The following is a 19138-nucleotide window of genomic DNA, read 5'->3' on the forward strand; positions in this document are numbered from 1 at the left end:
AGCCCTCATAATGGTGTTATTTTGTCTAGCATATCTCCTTTTCACTGGCTTCTAGTACTAAAACATTGTTTTATTTCAATCTGCTTAGAATGCTGAAATCATCCTTTTGACTCACTTCTGGACACCACCTTTTTAGGTCCCCTCTGTGCTTTCTTTGTTTGTTAAGGCATTTATAACTGGTACCTTTCATTGGTTAGTTCAACTACCTCAGTTAAATCTGCTGATGCTCTTCTCACATCCCAGCTGATTGAACTAATAACCCAGTATGGTGTTGAGCCTGGATTTGGCTTTTTTTCAGGATTCCCATCTTTTTCAGCCTGTTTTCTTTAAGTATATCCCCTGGGGCCTTTTCTCCATGATTAGTCTTGTGAGGAAAATCCATATAGCCCACTACCACATGTGCCTTCAAATTTTGCTGGGTGCCACAGCGTCTGCAATACCCAACCAGATGATAATTAATAATAAGATGAGAGGCTAATTAATCCTTTGCTTAACTACCTTTGCCTTCTCTCTTATTCCATCCTTAACTGAAAAAATTACAACAACCCCCCCCCCCCAGGGCATGTGATTGACAAAGTCAGGCCAGTGTTTCACTGCAGGTATTTCAGTAATTTCTTTCCTTTTAACGTGCTCTTCATTTCTTTGTGTGTGTAGTCCCTTGACCTCTTGCAGCTTTTCTGTGTTTGAAAGTGCTCTGTCTAGCCAGTTCTACAGTGTTATTACCTATCACTGAATATCAATAATTAGGGTAGACTTGGGGAACTTAGGTAAGTAGTTAGGCTCAAATAATAAGTAAAAAAAGATTTTATTTCATTTTCTGTAGATTGTTAAATCCACAATTTACATAAATTCTATATGATAGTAAAGCAATATTGAAAGACTATCTGAAATAATGAATTCTTAGGTAAGTAGTGAGGCATTTGAACTATGTTAATCATTGATCTGTAAAACCAAAACTATGTAAAAATACCTTTGTATTTAATTGACAATCATTTTACTTTTTCAGCTGACTTTTACCTTTTTGTGGTAGGTTTGCTTATTGCAAATTGTGTAGACTACCCTGAGGGCTAAATCCTTGGATGAGACTTGTGCAACCACCCAGATCAGTACATCCATATGGATGACTATGCATAAACAGACAATCTTTATTATTTGGTATTTTTCAAAATAGATGTAGGTTTTGTCATTAGAGATGACAAGAAGGGGTTCTTGGGGGTTTTGGTTGGGCATATGCATAAGACTACTGAACTGTTTGCAGAGGTCACAGACTTAACACAGTAAAGTCATAGGCAAGTGACTTGAAAATTTATCAGCTATTCTTACTCTACAAAGTAATTCCTTCCTCTTTGGAAATACTGTTTCTTTATGTCTGATTGTCCAACATTCAGAATTTAATCCACAATGATGTTTTCAGAACTTCATTAACAAATTCATATTCACAACAAAGATATTTTTCAAATAAACAAATGAGATGGTGAGAAGTTTAGCTATCCTGGATTCCAGGGGAAAAGAATTACTTCCATGTAATTTGTTTCCTAATACTCTGACATGTGTAGTCTGTATGTTTGCAATGGCACCCCTTGCCCTCATATGTAAAGTGCAGTCAACAGAACATAACTAATCTGTGTTGATAAAGTCAGTAATAATCATGCAGTGCTTTGAGGCTTTAAATAGGAATTTTATAAAAAATGTTCTGTATTACTGCTTTGTGACTTTCCTTCTAGCATGCTAACTTGAAAACCTTATGCTACTGGCAGCATTTGTATTCCATATCTCTGTAACACATTTTCTTTTACTTCTGTAGATGCTTAAAGTGCGCAGATGCCCCATGTCAGAAGAGTTGCCCAACTAATCTGGACATCAAGTCATTCATCACAAGTATTGCAAACAAGGTAAAGTCAGATTTGCAGTAGTACAAGGAGGCAGTTGCAGTTCTGTGGGGGAGATTGCATTTCAAGGTTTATCTTTGTAAAGTCTTCAAAAAAGGTGTTTAGAACAGACTTTTAGAAGTTTGAGTCAGCTAATTTTTAATTATTTTTACTTCTGTACCTGGACAGGTAGTGTATAGTGCAGATCTATTTCTTCATGTCACTTTTTCTATAAAGTTTTTTGTTTTGATGGTTTTCAAATACAATGATATTCAAAAACCTGAGCATTATAATGTCATTATTTAACCTGAGGTCTTACAGTTACCAATAATTTCTTTTGTTAAAGGTGGGTGAGTTTTTTTGGTGGTTTTCATTTATTTTTTTAGAAGTGATTGTAGTTTAAATTTCCTTTTGTCAGAAATTTTGTATGGAGGTGATAATCTCAAGGAGTGTTTTCTTGTACTTTATAGTAAGAGGCTCTGGTTAATGCAAATGTACTCACTCACTAGGACTATTAATGACATGCTACAGGAATAACTGAACTCCCTCTTTGGAGGTACTGTACTTTTTCCTTTCTTAATAGGCTACTATACTGTGATCATAACAAAATTTTCAAAACATTATTCTGAATGGTGGTTTACAAGTGACTTTTAATGGTCAGAAATAAATAAGCATTACTGCAAAGCTGAGGTGACAAGATTAATTAGGCTGCCTGGGATAGTCTAAAGATGAATGGATATTGATTATCCCACCTTTTAAAACTTACTTCTCATGTGTGGAATCATTAGCTGTCATGTGATTTATTTGTCTCTGTGAGCCCAACTAGACTCATAATCTACTGAGGGTGCTACGAAGATTTTCTGTCCGCCTTTTATGCTCTAACATGTCTCACTGTTAGATGCAGCTGGAAGGGCAACACAGGTAAAGCTGGAGTGGAGTTGGTGGGTAACAGCAGCACTTCCATGTGTGAGTGAACAGCCACATTGGTTTCACTATACTGTGTACGGTACAGAGAAGACACCAGTAAATCCTGCACCTTAACAGGAAACTTTATAATGAGGAGATACTAAAATGCATGTATCATTATATTGGGATGTGGTTTGCAGTATTTGGTATTATGCCCAGTATATGTATATAGACAGTTTTCTTATATAGTCTATACCCTGTCACTGCTGTGCTTATTTTCATGAGTGTAGGCATCTGTTTGCAACCATAGTATAGTTTGTGGCATATTGCTGCTTATTACCTCTTCAGGCATCGTGAAGCAAGCAAACTGAGCAGAAAAGGTACAAGGCAGTAATGAAACTGCTACCCTCTATCTCATCATTGTGCTGTAGTTTGTTTAGGAAACCTAAAGGAAATTTTATTAAAGTATTTTACCAGGATGGTCTTTTCTTATTAGGGATTAGTTATGCTACTGCTTCTAGTAGGAGAGGGTGATATGTTGTTGAGGAAAGAAAAAGGGCCTGATTATCAAAACATAAAGCTGGGAATAAGAAACCAGGGAAGATGGATTGAAGACTGAAACTGAAGGTGTCAGAAAAAGAACTAACACCAGCAACATCCTGGTGCAATAAATTTGATGGGTCTCTTAGACTCTGACAGCCTCAGATATATGATGCCCCTTTGTGACTTGACAGAAAGGGTAAGTCATTTTAACACCTGATTCATTCCGTGGTTCCATTGCAGAGCAGAGAATATCAAAGCAAGGTGACTGCAGAGCTTTGAGAGTTGTGTTTTGGCAAAGGTATATTGGTTTTGTTAGTAAACTGCCTCAAGTTTTTAAGTAAAGTAGTGCCTTGCCAAAGCCAATGGGTACATTTGTACTGATTTTAATAGGGCTAAATTTAATCTCTCAGGTGGTCTGTGAGATGATGGCTCAACCCTATAAAGTTTGGGCTGTTTGATAAAGAGTTTTAGATCCTCTTGGAAGCTGCAGATGCTAGGTAAGACATGGGTTTTGCTCTGAGCAGGTGACCTGATCACTTGGTGTTTTATCAGAAAATCTTGCTGTAGAAAAGAATTGCAATGTACTACTGTTCTCTCAGGAGATTTAGCACTTTTTTTTTTGGTGGAAAACCCCAAAGTATCTTAGCTTTACTGTAATGTAACCATAGCATGTTTTTTTGGACCCTATCCATATCCATCAATAGCTTCTGTATCCACTCTGAAACTAGTTAGTATAAAAGGTATACAACAGCTTTTGGTAATCGCTCTTACCTCATGTTTGTCTGTTAACTGTAGGCAGAAGGAAACATTCATACACAGGAAGTTTTAGAAAGTTATATTCTTGTTTTCTGCTCTTCAAGATGTTAGGATGGAAAATTGTATGCCTAAAATAAGCACTGCTTCTGTGAAACCCAAGTTTCAAGTGTGAGTTTACATATAGTCTAACCCTCTGCTTTCTGGCCTTACCCTACTGAAAAGAATCTTATATAGCATGGTTGTGGAAGCATTTCTCTGCAATAACTCTAATGCTGACTTCAGAAACAACCAACCAGAAAACTGAACCTACAAAACAAGCCCCCAGAAATTATAAGTGAGTAAAACCCACGCTGGGATATACTTAGCAAGTAGCTGAATTTGTGGGCTGAGATGTAAGGCTGGGAAGTCCTACATGCCCACTGCAGGGGTGTTGGGCCTACATGATTTTCAAGCTCCTCTTCCAACCCAAACCATTCTATGATTCTATGTTTGTACTCTCTGTGTCAGTGGCTGTGCCTCCTGTAATTCATGTACAAAGCAACTTAAGGAAAAATAGTGTATAGAGGGAACCAACCCTGACTTGATAACTGCAGTCTGCTAGGCTGAATTTTCTTTTTGGTGTATTAGTTTCTGGTACCTTTGTTAGAAAAGGTTTCTCTTATAACAAATTCTGTTATTCAGAAAAAGTAACAGCAAATTCTTCTGGTTTCCTTTATTAATGGAACTTTTTTATAGGTATAGGTATGTATTACTGTTATTACAGTATTGCACTTTGAAACTCCTTGCTTTCTCTCAAGCAAGCAATAGATAAAAGGTGGAAGTTGAGAGAGGAGTACCAGCTGTTGAAATGATTCATGACCCTGGTAAAGTCTGTGTGAGAGCCCACTACTGTGGCTGTTCTTGTGGTGTCCTCTGCCCTCTTTCACTCTGCTGCTGTAGTGGTACCTGCACCATACTTTTTTAGAGCAGATAGAAAATAAGAGTGGTATGCTTTTGGACATTAACACTTGTAACTTAAAATAATAGAAACATTAAGTAACTTTTCGAATTGTTATGCATTTTGCTAAACTTCCATTGAAATATTCATTTGGATATCATTCAGCAGTCTAAATATTCCGCTTGAAGAATGTTTTTGTATTATTATCACAGGAGTACTTGTGTTACATGATCAAGGATATTTTACATGTTGTTGAAAATACTTTTCAAAATGATGAATTGGGTTTTGGTGTTTTCATATTGTAAATAAACTTCCTTTTTTAATCCAAAAGCTTGTAAATACATATGGTAGTTTCTGGAAAATGAAATAAGGAAAACAGAACATTCACGTGTTTGAGGTCAATAAATTCAGGAAATTGGGGTACGTTTTGTAAACATGTTGGAGTCCCTGTCCTGCTTCTGAATCCCTCTTCATCACTGAGTTGAGAAACTTACTTCAGCTGGCTGCCCTTCTACTTATTTAGAGAAGATTATGTTCAATAAATTCCTTGTCCTTATCCTTGTGTAAGCAGTATTGCGTGCAGGTATTTATTTAAACATGATTCATTATTAATATAGAGTATTTAGACAGCAATGTACTGAAAATGAATTACTTTGTCAAGTATTTAAGAGCTCTATTGTATGCAGTTTGTTTTGTTGGAAAACAGCTATAGCAATCATAAAAGGTCAGGGATTCTTGTTCTCTTAAGCCTGAGGCTTTTTAGATATTTGCAAGCCATGTACAATGTAGCTGTTCTGACTGTTCTGCCATTAGACCTGAGCTCAGGAGTAGAAGAGGGACAGGAGAGGAGGGTTGTTTCTGCCTTGCGAGGGTAATTGAATTGCCCGACTCAATGAGCCTCGAGCCTCTTTGAGAAAAGGGATGTCACTTATGCTGTATTGTGTTAGCTGCTCTGACTCAGTAGAGTTTGGGCCACAACTTCCATTCTCTTTTTCCATACAAACTGGATTACAACACCACTTTATAAAGGTACAATCTATTCCATTGTGTCTTCTCAGTTTGTGTTTCTCAGTTCATACAGACCATTTGCAATTGTGTGTCTCGGAGACCAGACTTCAAAATCACCATGTACACATTACTACTTTTGTTTCTAATCAGAAAATGGCAAACAAGTATTCTGAATTCCAGCTATCCTCTCTTTAAATACAACCATCTCACATTGAAAAATGTATATTCTTTCTTTTATAATGCACAAGTTGCCGTCTTTGTTGTTTATTCTTTAAAAAGAAAACCAAACAAAAAACCCCCACAACCCTCACACTAGAAAAGACGCAAATGTGTTCAGCTGCTGCAGTAGAAAGCTTTGACCTATAGCCCAAAATAAGTACCAGAAGTGATTTTAGGATTTTGTCTTCCTTTTCCTGTGTTGATACGTCAAAGCAGAAAGGAATTGGTAAAATGGAGCTCTGGCACTTGTGATCCTTTAGGACTGGCACAAGCAAATGTTTCACAGCAATAGAAATTCTAGTTTCCCAGATGCATCCTTCAGCCTGAACACACTTGCAGGCTGCCCAGCTTTTCTGCTGTCCATGATTCACAGTTCATGTGTAAAATAACTCTATGTGGGCTACGGGGTACTGTTGATACAGTGAAGAATTTTGGAAGTCAGAAAGCTGCTAGATGACTGGTCATAATTATGTACAGATAAGTGAAAATTATCACAATTTATCTTTAAGAACTATTTTGAGGCCCCAGGTTTTTGAAAGTGCTGTTTTGTTCAGGTTTCTCTCTTAATCTTTGTATATTTCAGGTCACTAAATAAAATAGTAAGGAAAAAGCCTCAACGTTTAAAAGCAGAAGTAGGAATGATGTTAAATTGATGCACATGAAACAGTGAATTTTCTTGAGATGTCTGTTTGTACTTAGTGTAATGGAATGGCTGACAGCAGGTTTCAGTTGCCATAGTGTAATTATGTAGAATAGACTTTTGCGATGACACTATGTCAATTAAGGAATCTCTCACATTCTAGACTACAAAGGACAAAATGACAGTACAAGATATTTCTTCCGTTCTTTTTCATAGAAAGATAGTGACACTGTGTGAAATTACAGTCCTGTTATGATGGCACAAGTCAAATGATGTGAAAGATTTCTGGATTGATTAAAAATCATCAGCATTATAATATAGAATATGTATGATTTGATAAGTTGCTGTTATGTTTTGTTCATTCTTCTTTGCATGGTATTTGGGGGGGCTGACAGACTGAGTGTGTTTCTTGTTATATTTGAAATGCTGTCTGTCAGTGTGAAAAATTCTACTTATATACCAATGTACTTTAACTAGTGACTTTTCAGTTTGTGGAAATATTTTAATCCAATACATCTTGAGTAAATTTTAAAGCCCTTGCAGAACATGAATTAGGATAGGAGATGGTTTTATTTTCCCATATATTTTGCTGTGTCTTCCATTTTTTGAACTAAATCCAGATGAAAAAATATTATTACTTTTTTCTTCTTTCTTATTAAAGTATTCACGCTGTCCCCAAGTTCTGATAGTGTATTTATTTTTATTACATAAAGCATAATAATGCATATTCTTCATTGTTTTTATGAAAATTTCAGTATCAAAACACCCTGATTCATAATGAGTTTGTATAAAAAGCTCCTGAATTGAATTGAAAGAAAGGATGCTATAAGCATTTCCTGATAGTAAATGCAATTTTTTCTGATTTCTCAGTATTGATCCTATGTGTTTTAATAGGGTTTTTTTCAGGTAAAAAACAGTCTCATTTGCATGCAAATTATATAATGTTTCTAAATGGTACATGTGGAGATGCTCTTCTGCCTGTTTTCCTGTGATTATTGATATCTGTTTAAGGCTTATTGTAGTCCTCTGTGTTAGCAATGTAGTATTTATTGACATCGTGATGTAGGAAACTACGAAAAAATCTTACCCAGTTAGATTAGTTTATTTCTATGGAAGTGAATAAGAAAAGATTCTATGAACAAAGGCAGGAGCAGACATTTATCTCATTAAAAAATTCAGAAACATTCCAGTTTTAGACTTGCTTCCTCAGTGACATCTGTAAGAAACTAGCCAACTGAGTCATCTTACTATTTCAGCATCTACAGAATTTATTCAAGACTGTTAGGGTAGCTTGCATTATTCCATGCCCTGAAGTAACTTTGTCATTTTAATGAAGCCAGACTCCCTTTAATTCTGAGTCTTTCCCATGTACAACATGTAGTGTGTAGTTACCAGCATGCCAGGTCTGCATTTCATGTCTATTTTGTGTGCGGCTTACTACACTCTGATTTTGTGAAATGATCAATTTTTTTAAAAAAGTGAATATGAATATTCTACTTTTAATGTCACTGCTAAATGTAATGATGTTTAATATATATTTTCAGCTTAAAAAATAAAGCTATATGAGCACAGTGTAGCATAACTAAACATCTACGGTACTATACACGTGCTACAAACTCTCACTTATTACTGTAGTAACACGATTTGCAGTTTGACACAGTTTGTATAACATTACTCAGTGTAACTTACTAGACTTTACTGTATTTATGTTCTAGTTGTTGTCAAGTATTGTAAACATTTGTCTAAAGATAATAAATCAACACAGTAAAGGCAGGATAAATGATCAAATAGAATGGAAGAACAAAGAGATGAAGCAGCTCAGAGCCTGACACCTGAAGCCCTGCCCACAGCCCGCTCTCTGTGCTGCACTATGCTGTGCCCTGAATAGCAGGAAGTTTGCAGACGGACTTGCTTTTGAGCCACTCCACAGTCACGGTAGCAGCATGTGGCATTCCATTGGGTAGCAAACAGTACCAGTTGCAATGGGAACAGTGGCTATTACACTGGTCTTCAGGAAGCTACAAGAGGAAAACTAGGGATCTGCAGCTCTTCTGAGAGAGTGTTATAGGTTTGCCCAAGGTAAAATTAGCACAGGGTGATTATTTGTTGGCATACCAGGAAACCAAGTCCACACTGAACCTGTACGTCCCTGTCTTCTTTTGAGGTGCTCACTTTAGCACAGTTGGAACAAACCAGTGAAACAGTGCGGAAACCTTGCCTTGCTGCTCCCAAATGTGACTGTCTTTTAATTTCTCTTTAAAAATTACTTCAGGTGTTAAGAGTAGAAGATACATGCTCTTTGATAGAATTTATTTAATGTCTTAATATTTAGCATGTACTTTTTGATACTTCTGTTTAAAAAAGATGTATTTTCTTTTTTTCTAAGGTGCAGCAACTCATGATTATCACAGGAACATCTCAAAACTTCCCAAATCAGGTCCCCAGCTTCATATACTCCATCATGTTTTCCCCAAAGTAGAAGTTTAGCAAGAGCTGACCTTACTCTCATTGGGACTTTAGTTCCAGCCTTCTTCTTAACAAACTCTGGCATAATGTTCTGAAACATATTTTCTTAGATATCCCATTAACGAACAATGGTCTCAGTCCTATATCCACAGTGACCCTGGTCCTGTCTCTCTGAAGTCATTTGTGCTTTAACATACCCAGTTTTTCTGTAGCATAGCTGTGCTCAAAATTTAGTTTGAGCTTGCAAAAGAAGTAAAACATGTCAGCTGTGTTGCTGTTGCTTGTATTGATGCAGCTTCAGTGTGCGAATATGCTTTACAGATATGTAGGGGAAATTAATTTTAAAAAGGGAATGTTCAACAGCTTTGTATTCTAGACATAATACCTAGGTCTGTATATTAATTTTCATTAACAATCTGAAAAATGTAGAAAATCCTTAATGAAGTTCCTTGAATGGAAATGCACCTTATTGTAATTGTTTCCAGTGAACCAGAGTCGAAGATAATAAAAATCATAATCCTGGACAACACAGGAAGGGAAACTATAATTTTAATGTGTGAAATATAAAACTGAACAACAGTTCTTTCAAAACCATTTTGTCTTTGAGTTACTGAGAAAATCGCCAGTACTAGTTTGTATTTATTCTTTTAGAGTGGGAAAAAGGAATGGCTAAATGTAATTGCCTGAGGAACAGACACCTAGTGCCACTTAAGATGCTGCAGGGTGTCCAGGCAGGTCTCTCAGTGCTTCTTCAGAAAGACATGGGTCTCCTGCATTGATTGTCACTTCTGCTGTCAGCAAAGTTCTGTGTCAGTGACATTTCCAATATAACTGGAGTTCTGTATTCTGCTGCCAGATTGAGTTTACGGTGCTTTTGCTGCCTGTCTTTAGCAGCTCTAACAATCTTTGACATATCAAAACACTGTAATTCATCTGGAAGTGCAAAAATATTTGCTAATATGTACAATTTCAATTTAACTAATACTCCTTTATGTTGGAACAAATGAGAACTGGGGATAATAGAGTGCTTACCAGTCACCACATGTAGAATAATTGAAGGTTCTCCCAGAACAGCTGCATAAAGGGATTGCCTGTTCAGCCAGGATTAGAATTTCAATGGGGTGTAATAGTGTCTAAGAAAATCCCATGAAAGTACACCTCAGTAGCAGGTTTGTGTTTCCATGTGATGGAAAGGGGCTCTCTAAGAGAAAAGTCCAGTCCCACATGCAAATACATTTCTTGAGCAATGGCATTTTCTTGATTATCTCCATGTATGTCTCTAGCATCTGGTTTTACTTTAGAGTATTTTATGCTCAGTCTTTTAATATGCTTGTAGTGAATTTGAACCTCCCAAACCAAAGTATTGTTACCCATTATTGGTTATGTTGTCAGATCTTGACACTGCTCTTTTTATTCGTAACTGGACTCTTTCTCTGCATGGCAAAGCATTTCCTTTGAATAAACACTTCTGTGTACATTAACCTACTTGACAGAAAGTCACAGGCATTGCATAGGATCTGCTATGATCAAGTACTTCATGCTGCTTGAATGTTGTATCCTCTCTCTGTTCTGAGTCACCTGTCTTGGAATAGAGAGGTGAAGATACTTCTTGCAGGAAACAGTTTCTTGTTAGTGATGATTATTGAAGATTAGAATATGGAAGAGAAGGGAGACACATTGATTTTCAATCTCTCAGTTATTTCTAGTTTGGAGAAAGCTGGAAAGAGATCCCAACATTAATTTCTAAAGAAATTTTTGTGGAACCTCAGCTGTGTACTGATGTAAGGGGTACTGTATGCTCTTCTGGTGTTTAAAGAAAACTCTAGGATTAACCCCTCTCTGTGGACTTCCCTTGCTGGGACTTTTAGAGGGAGTAGGAAGAGTGGTAAAATGAAGAACTAGACTATACAATTAAGTAAACTTCTATACTGAATATACAGAAGAAATGATGGTATGTAAACACTTTGCTTTAATTACACCATAATTTTGTTAAGGTTAATGTGTAGTTCTTACCCTCTAAGTGAGACTCAGATCACTGCTGGAATTTTCTCTGATCCTCCTTCTTAAGAGAATTATCCAGCTGAAAAAAAGACCAGGGATTGTTTTCTCGTGGCATCAGACACTGGTAACTTGCTAATGTCCGTCCATTCCTTAGAGTTTGATTCTGAAAAGAAATCTTACTAGTTCTCATATATCAGGTAACTGTTTCTTTTCTGAAGAAGTGCACTGAATATTGAGCATCTTTGAAGTTGTGAATTGTACAGAACGTCTTTAACTGGTTCCTTGGTTTGCTGTTTCGGGAATAAGGAAAATAAGTGTTTGCTCTGATCAGTGTGTGGTTGAGGATAGAGATAAAAAAAAAATTCTGTAGTGTAATATCTGTAGGTGACTACATGGAAAGTCTTGTTCTCTTCCTGTATGTCTGGGAAAATTTGCACTACTACTCTGGTGTGAAGGACGGGGATATTTTCAGAGATGGTGTTCATGGATGTGTAAGATAAGCTTTTCATTCCCTGTGTGATGAAGAACTGATAATGTAACTGGCACTTTTTGGTCAGACCTCTAACAAGGGTTGCACCTCTGCTACTGCCCAACTGACCTAGGAATGGAGAAAGTATTTTCCAGTATGTAATGCAGACATCACAGATTTTGAAGGTAGATTTGTTTAAGCCACTAAAACCCCTGTAACCACCTCAGTTCGAAGATGCTTTTAACTATTTTGCAAGCTAAAAAGCAGAAATTTATCTTTGCATAATTCACAGTTTTGCCAACTTCTTCTCAGTGTCTTTGATGTGATGCTGTATAGCATATTAGTACATTTAAGTGATAACAGTGTTATTTAATGTATATATGTTTATATATTATTCTATTAGCCAGTTATTCACTCTTGAATGTTTGAATTTTTGCTTCCTTTGTATGTGCCTGTTTTTTAGGGAGGTTTATTTCTTCTTTTCACTTTTTCCTCTAGAACTATTATGGAGCTGCCAAAATGATTTTTTCTGACAATCCACTTGGCCTGACATGTGGAATGGTCTGTCCAACATCAGATCTCTGTGTTGGTGGCTGCAATTTGTATGCCACTGAGGAGGGCCCAATTAATATTGGTGGATTGCAGCAGTTCGCTACTGAGGTAAGTAGGACTTGAAAATGTCTGAAATTCTTGGTATGTAGCACTGAGTATTGCCTAAGTGGTTGCCTTGGTTAATAAATTGTTTTTTAGAAAGTTGATACTAATAAAGTAGTAGGAAGTTGGAATAATTATTCTTTTTCTTACACCACATTCAAAAGTTTAGAAATGCTTTCATAATACAGTACATTATAGGAAAATTAGGAACATAATTTGTGAACAAGATGATTCTTTAGAAATGCTAGTAGTTGAGACAATTTCTTTCACAATGAAAGATTTATCTAAGCCAGGTGAAATTGTGGCTGTTACTCAAGTAGGCTGCATAGGGGAAAAGATCCAGTGTACCTGCATCTGTAACTGCATATTAAGGAGATGTAGAACTGTTCTGGGCCTGGTGTAGACCCTATAGCAAAATTAATGTGTATTTGTACTGGCTTTGGGACAAAGCGATAAGCTTCAGATGATTTCATCTTTTTGTTGTCCTGCTTTGCTAAAACGAAGTAAATACAGTTTCAGGTTGACTTAAAATATTTGTCCCTGTGCATCTATTTGGATAGGTGCAGATGCACACACATTGGTATGTTTAAATTTATTAGTTCATAGAGGTAGGTGCATGTTTTGGCTGCTGAAGCAAAGGTTGTTGCTTGCCACTTCATGTTAGGAAGTCCTTTTGTGGTTTTCTGTTGGGGTTCTTGTGCATTGTTTTGTGATTGTGTAATTGCAGTGCTCCAATTTTCATCTGAAGAAAGGCATTTGTTAACTTATTTGGAGGGCATGGAGGATTTGTACCAAACTCATGGTCTCAGCTAGCACCTCATTTGATCTGAGGTATTGTTGGATAAAAATTGTGATTTTGGTCTCTGTAAAAGTGGGTAGGTTGTGGCTGTATTAAAAAAAATCTTATTCTTGTGTCAAGTTTACACATTTCTCTACAGTCCTTAACTAATGTGCACATCCCTCTTCTGTATCATGAGCCATTTGCCTGATCATATTTACAAACATATGCAGAATTACAGAGTCACAGAATATACCAAGTTGAAAGGGAACCAAAAGGATCATCAAGTCAAACTCTTACACCTGCACAGGACCACCCCAAAAAGTCACACCATGTGCCTGACAATATCATCCAAATGTCTCTTGAACTCTGTCAGGCTTGGTGCTGTGACCACTTCCCTGGGGAGCCTGTTCCAGTGCTCAGCCACCCTCTGGGTAAAGAACCTTTCTAATATCCAACTTAAATGTTCCCTGGCACAACTTCAGGCCATTCCCTTGGGTTCTGTCACTGGTCACCACAGAGAAGGGATCAATAGTTCAGTCACCTTTACAAAACCTGAGGAAAAAATAACAGACCAAAATAGAAATGCGAATCAATCTGTAAGTAACAGATGATATGTCTGTAAGGCCAGGTTTTTTCTCAGGTGTTGTTTCATTCATAGACTTCACACCCTCTTCTCAATGGCTGCGGGTCATGATTCAATGAGCAAACCTGCTGCTGCTGTTCTCCTTTTATCTGTTTGTATCCCTCCTTTCTTCTTTCCAGGAGACTTGTAAATCTTCTGGAGCACTTGCTAAACTTTTCTACTGTTGCTGAGTCTCATCTCTGTCATTTAAATGGTATCCACTTCAATTTTTTTTGACATTTGAACACTAGTGTAAGATTCAGTACACCTTAGGCCAAAGTTCTCCTTTACAGGATGAGACTAGAGACACTGATCTGTATTGTTCTATGTGTATATTCAGTAGTTGGGTTTTATCAGTCAAGAGTCACTTTTATTAGCTTTTCTTCTAATAGCTTTTATTCCCTTATATGTAAAAAGTTAGTATTTGTTGCAAAGGAGACTTCTTTTTTAACACTCCACAAAAAAAAAAAAAACAAACACAAAAACCCAAACCAACTGACCAAACAAAAAGAGTAAGCAGTTGTCAAGCAGATGATAAATACAATGGTGAAATATTGCTGTTTAGGAACCAAATACAAGTACTATCTGTTATATGTGTCTTCTTTTAGCCCTAATGCTATGATTAATAGAGAGGAATTATGGCTTGATAGATAATGCTAAATATCTGCCATTTCTCTTCAAAAATCTTTAGAAATCTATTAAAAAAGCTTAGTGCTAGCATAATGATTGATATGAAAACTACAGAGAGGATGAATAGCTCCAAATGGCTTTGTTCTTAATGTTTCAAGTTTTTTTAAAAATTATATTAGTTTCAGTAGTTTCGACAGAATGAAATTGCTATAGAGTTCTGTATAGCACTCTAACAAAAAGAACAGTTTAGTAAATGTTACTATCCTTAGTATTATAGTATCTATATCTCTATATGTCTAGTAAATAAGAAATGTAGTAAAATGTTAAAAACTTGGTTGTTAGTAACCTTGAGATTTAGTGCTGTTTAACAAAGAATTTGTATGTATTGTAGTATTCTTAATTAGTAATAATAGGCAGTCACTTTTGCAATTAGTGCTTTTTACCTTTTATTCCATTAAATTTTACCATGAAAGTGTGTGTAGTTGAAAGAATGTAATAGTATGAGTGCTTCCAAGTAACAAAAATGTGGATTATGATATTGAAGAAAATAAGGTACTGCTGCTCATACAAAAACTGTCCCAGATACTGCAAATGAATTGGGTTCACAGTTCTACCTATGTAAGTAACTTAGCAAATTGTATAATTTAGGCATGCAACATGTGTTACTCTTAATGAGAGCTGCATGGTAATTCTCATGCATGGCGTAATATTTGTCCCGCAGGGGCTTATTTACTGAAAACTCCATTGTGCATGAAGCCAGTTTTAGACTTTTTTTCCCTTGGAATTAGTGTGAGGATCATACACTTGATGCATTATGAGAGTGAACGATAATAAAAGGGCACAACTGCTAGCTGAGATAAAAGATAAAATTGCAGTGAAGCAGGAATGTGGGTTTAAAATGGAAAATATATGGGTATGATGTATGCCCGTTTGTGCTTCTGAACAATGACTGATCATCTGTTCATACTGCAGATAAAGCTCCCTAATTGTAAAGTATTTGTCTTGCATATGGTGGAACAAAAGAAAAGAAAAAAAAGACACCTCATGTCTCGTGCATTTTCTGTCTACCGTTTCATATAGTTTTGTAACTATGTTCAGCACATTCTCAAAGTTAATTTTAATCCAGCCTGAAAAAATATGGATTTTGACCATTAAATGTTCAAGTGGAAAAAAGGAAATGTCCGTATGTATTTGTGATGTAGAATGTGTATACTGAGATGCAGTTACCATGGTAACTGTTGCATCTAGAGAATAACATGGAGTAAAAGCTCACTATTATAAATGACGAGTGTCAAGCTCAGGTTACACCTGCTACTGCACAGGTCAAAATTATATTAATGTCTTTATCTGTCTCCTTTGCCCAAGTACTTCAGAATCATGGAACATCCATTTTTGGAACACAAGTTCAGGAAAAATATACTGAAATTGCAGTGACAATACATATAAGCATGAGGTATGTGGCTGTCAGTCCCACAAAATAAACTAAAATTACTGGTTACTCAAGTACAAGTTGGTAAGCTTGTAGTAAAAAGGAAGATTTATTACATTGTCTGCTGTTGTATTAGTAAGAAACTCTCAAATTATTACATTTTTGGATAGACATTACTGAATCTAAAGGTTCTCCTGTGTTTCTATTTGGTCATTCTGAATGGAGGAGCATAAGCTAAATAGAAAATGTATTATTTTAATTGCTGCATACTAGGTATAAACACTAGATCATTTAGTAGTGTGGCTCTCATGCCAGCTACAGTTCTGGTGATTTGTTCCTCTCTGGAGATACATTCTGACTGCTGTTGTAGAAGAAAGAAATTGGAAAAGGAAATTTGATATGTTTTTTCCCTAAAAGAGGCATTATATGAGCATACCTGCTGCTCACACAGTGCCACCTCAGCAGAGCACTTAGTGTGGATAGAGGGCTGTGGTGAGGGACCTGCCCTGAGTGCTGAACCTCCCTTCTCCCCCAGCCCACGTGGTAAAGGAAGAAATGGCTGCCCTGAAGGATTGCCACAAGTGGGCCGTTGGGCCTTGGGCTCAGGGTCCCTCTTTTAGTTGTATATCGGCAGCTCTGGTCAGTCTCAATGTAGGTGTGGGGAGAAGGTGGTTCTTGTGGTGGTTCTCCTTCAGTTGGATGGCCTTGGGACAGCTGCCTGGACCCCTCATCATCACCGACACAGATACTCATGCTGCCTCAGCACAGGAGGATTGTTCTGGGCAGCTAAGAGACCAGGACAAATAGGAAAACCCCCTCTATTTATCAGTATTCATTTTAATTTTAACACATTTTTCGTTATTTTATATGTTAACTTCTGTTGAAATCTGTAACAATAAGTAAAATTTTAGGCTTGTCTGAAGGGGATGGTATAGCCTTCTACAATAGTTCAGAGGATGAATCTGAGGATTTCTCAGACCAATGCTGAAGGATTTTCTGATATTTGGGCCAGTTATATAAACTTCTCTACAGCATGTTTTACAGATGTTAAACATTCTTGTGTTTTTTAAAGCATTTCCAATAATGTTACTGTGTCCATTTTAGTAATGGGATTCATAAAGTATTTAGATTTGGGTGCTGCAATGTCCTAGATCTACAGATTTTCTTGGGATGAGTATAATGGAAGTTTGGAAAGTCTTTAATAAGGCATTTTAGGCCCTATTTTTGTCAGTACTCACTACTTGCGTAACAGTTTAAATTACAACTTTAGCTCTTAAATTGTGGACGATCAACAAGTGTTCATAGCTAGCTCATGTCTATGGAAAGAATGCTTCCTTGTAGCATCATGTATAGTGAAATTAATTGGGTGATTCTGTAATTTGACAACTTCAGTAAGATTACTAAGCATGCAATCTGCTTAATTTTGTATTCAAATCTGTGTAGAATATTATTTTCTTCTTTAAATATTCAGCTGCCCCATATTAATGTAAACCAGCCTACAGATAAATATCCATAGAAACCAGTGAAAAAGTGTGAAACTAATAAAATCAGTTTCTCCAAATGTTATGGATTTCATTGCCTGTGTTTTACTTTCTGTGCACTAGCAAAATCTGATAACAATTCAGAATGCACTAATATGTTTCACACTAAAATAAATCCCACCTGGTTTCTAATGTTTCTATCAGTAGCTAAAGTAAATAGTGAAGGATATTTAAAGGTAAACCTGACTGATAAAGTTATTTCTATAGTTTTTTAAGCATGGAGCAAATATTATGCTTGAAGAATATAGTTATTAAGTCAAAACTTATATTAATTTTTTCCACTGCTCCTTCCTTTTCCCATTTTTTTTTCTTTTTCTGTTGATGAAAATGACAGATTAAACAGATACACCTTTTATTAAGAAGTGTGTTCTTCTGTCTTGGAGATTACCAAGCATGTTTTGATAGTCTTGTTTTGTAGGATTAGACAAAGGGTTTTTATGTTTTAATAGTGCGGTGAAACTTTCAATCCTTGTACTGTTTAATTCATTCTTTGTCATAATCCAAAAATAATTTTAAGCAACCAGAGGATAGAAGAAAGCCTGGGTTGGAAGTGACCTCTTGTTCTAATGCCTCTGCTATGGGCAGGGACAGCTTCCATTAGACCAGATTGCTCAAAGACCCATGCAACCTTGCCTTGAACACTTCCAGAGATAACAGAATCACAAAAATTGGAAAATACCTCCAGTCTTTGACTGAACACTACCTTGTCAACTGAACCAAAGCATTAAGTGCCGTGTCCAGTCATTTCTTAAACACTTCCAAGAATGGTGACTCCACCACTTCTCTGGTCAGTCTGTTCCAATGCTTGACAACCCTTTTAGTGAAGAAATTCTTCCTGCCATCCAATCTGAACCTTCCCTGGTGCAGCTTCAGGCCCTTTCCTCTTGTTCTGTCACTTGTTGCCTGGGAGAACCTCCTGGCTACAACCTACTTTCAGGTAGTTGGAGAGAGAGAAATTCTCCCCTGAGCCTCCTTTTGTCCAGACTAAACACTCCCAGCTTCTTCAACTGCTCCTCATATGACCTATTCTCCAGACACTTCATCAGCTCTGTTGCCCTTTTCTGGACCTGCTTCAGCACCTGAATGTCCTTCCCCTAGTGAGGAACCCAGAACTGGGCACAGGACTTGAGCTTCATCCCCACAAGTGCCAAGTACAGGAGGACAATTTCTTCCTTGGTCCTGCTGGCCACATTAATTCTGATCCAGGCCAGGATGTCATTGGCCTTCTTGGCCATGTGGGTACACTGCTGGTCATGTTCAATCGCTGTCAAACAGCACCCTCAGGTCCTTTTCTGCTGGGGTGCCTTCCAGACACTGTTCCCTTAAGCCTGTAGTGCTGCAGAGGGTTGCTGTGAAATGGGAGTGAATATTAAATTAATAAAGGTGAATAGAGTAAAGCTGTCTGACCATATTTCAGTTCTGTAAGTAGGTGGAAAAGGGTACCTACAGTCTATTGCTCTTAGAAGAAATTCTGACCAGAAAACTCAGAAGTGACTAAACTGAGTTACATTAATTTATTCTAATTTGTATAAAATTTGATATAAAAATTATGAATAACAGTTCAAACCTGCTCTAAAGGTCTTAAATCTTTTAGATTAATTAAAGTCATGCTTACTATGCCATAAAATGATTTTCATCTGAGTAGCAAAATACACTTCTCTGAATCAC

General features: G+C 36.8%; 1 protein-coding gene across 2 annotated transcripts in view; it reads left to right on the plus strand.

Annotated features, from left to right (window-relative positions):
- DPYD (dihydropyrimidine dehydrogenase) overlaps positions 1 to 19138 on the plus strand; it is a 343167-nt gene that overhangs the window by 86217 nt on the left and 237812 nt on the right. For both annotated transcript variants that reach the window (XM_071565407.1, XM_071565408.1), the window contains 2 exons: positions 1805 to 1892; positions 12312 to 12473. In XM_071565407.1, coding sequence (XP_071421508.1) covers positions 1805 to 1892; positions 12312 to 12473 — 250 coding nt within the window. The remainder of the gene's footprint in view (positions 1 to 1804; positions 1893 to 12311; positions 12474 to 19138) is intronic.

Source organism: Pithys albifrons, chromosome 10 (genome assembly GCF_047495875.1).
Source record: "Pithys albifrons albifrons isolate INPA30051 chromosome 10, PitAlb_v1, whole genome shotgun sequence".
NCBI classification, from domain to species: Eukaryota; Metazoa; Chordata; class Aves; order Passeriformes; family Thamnophilidae; genus Pithys; species Pithys albifrons.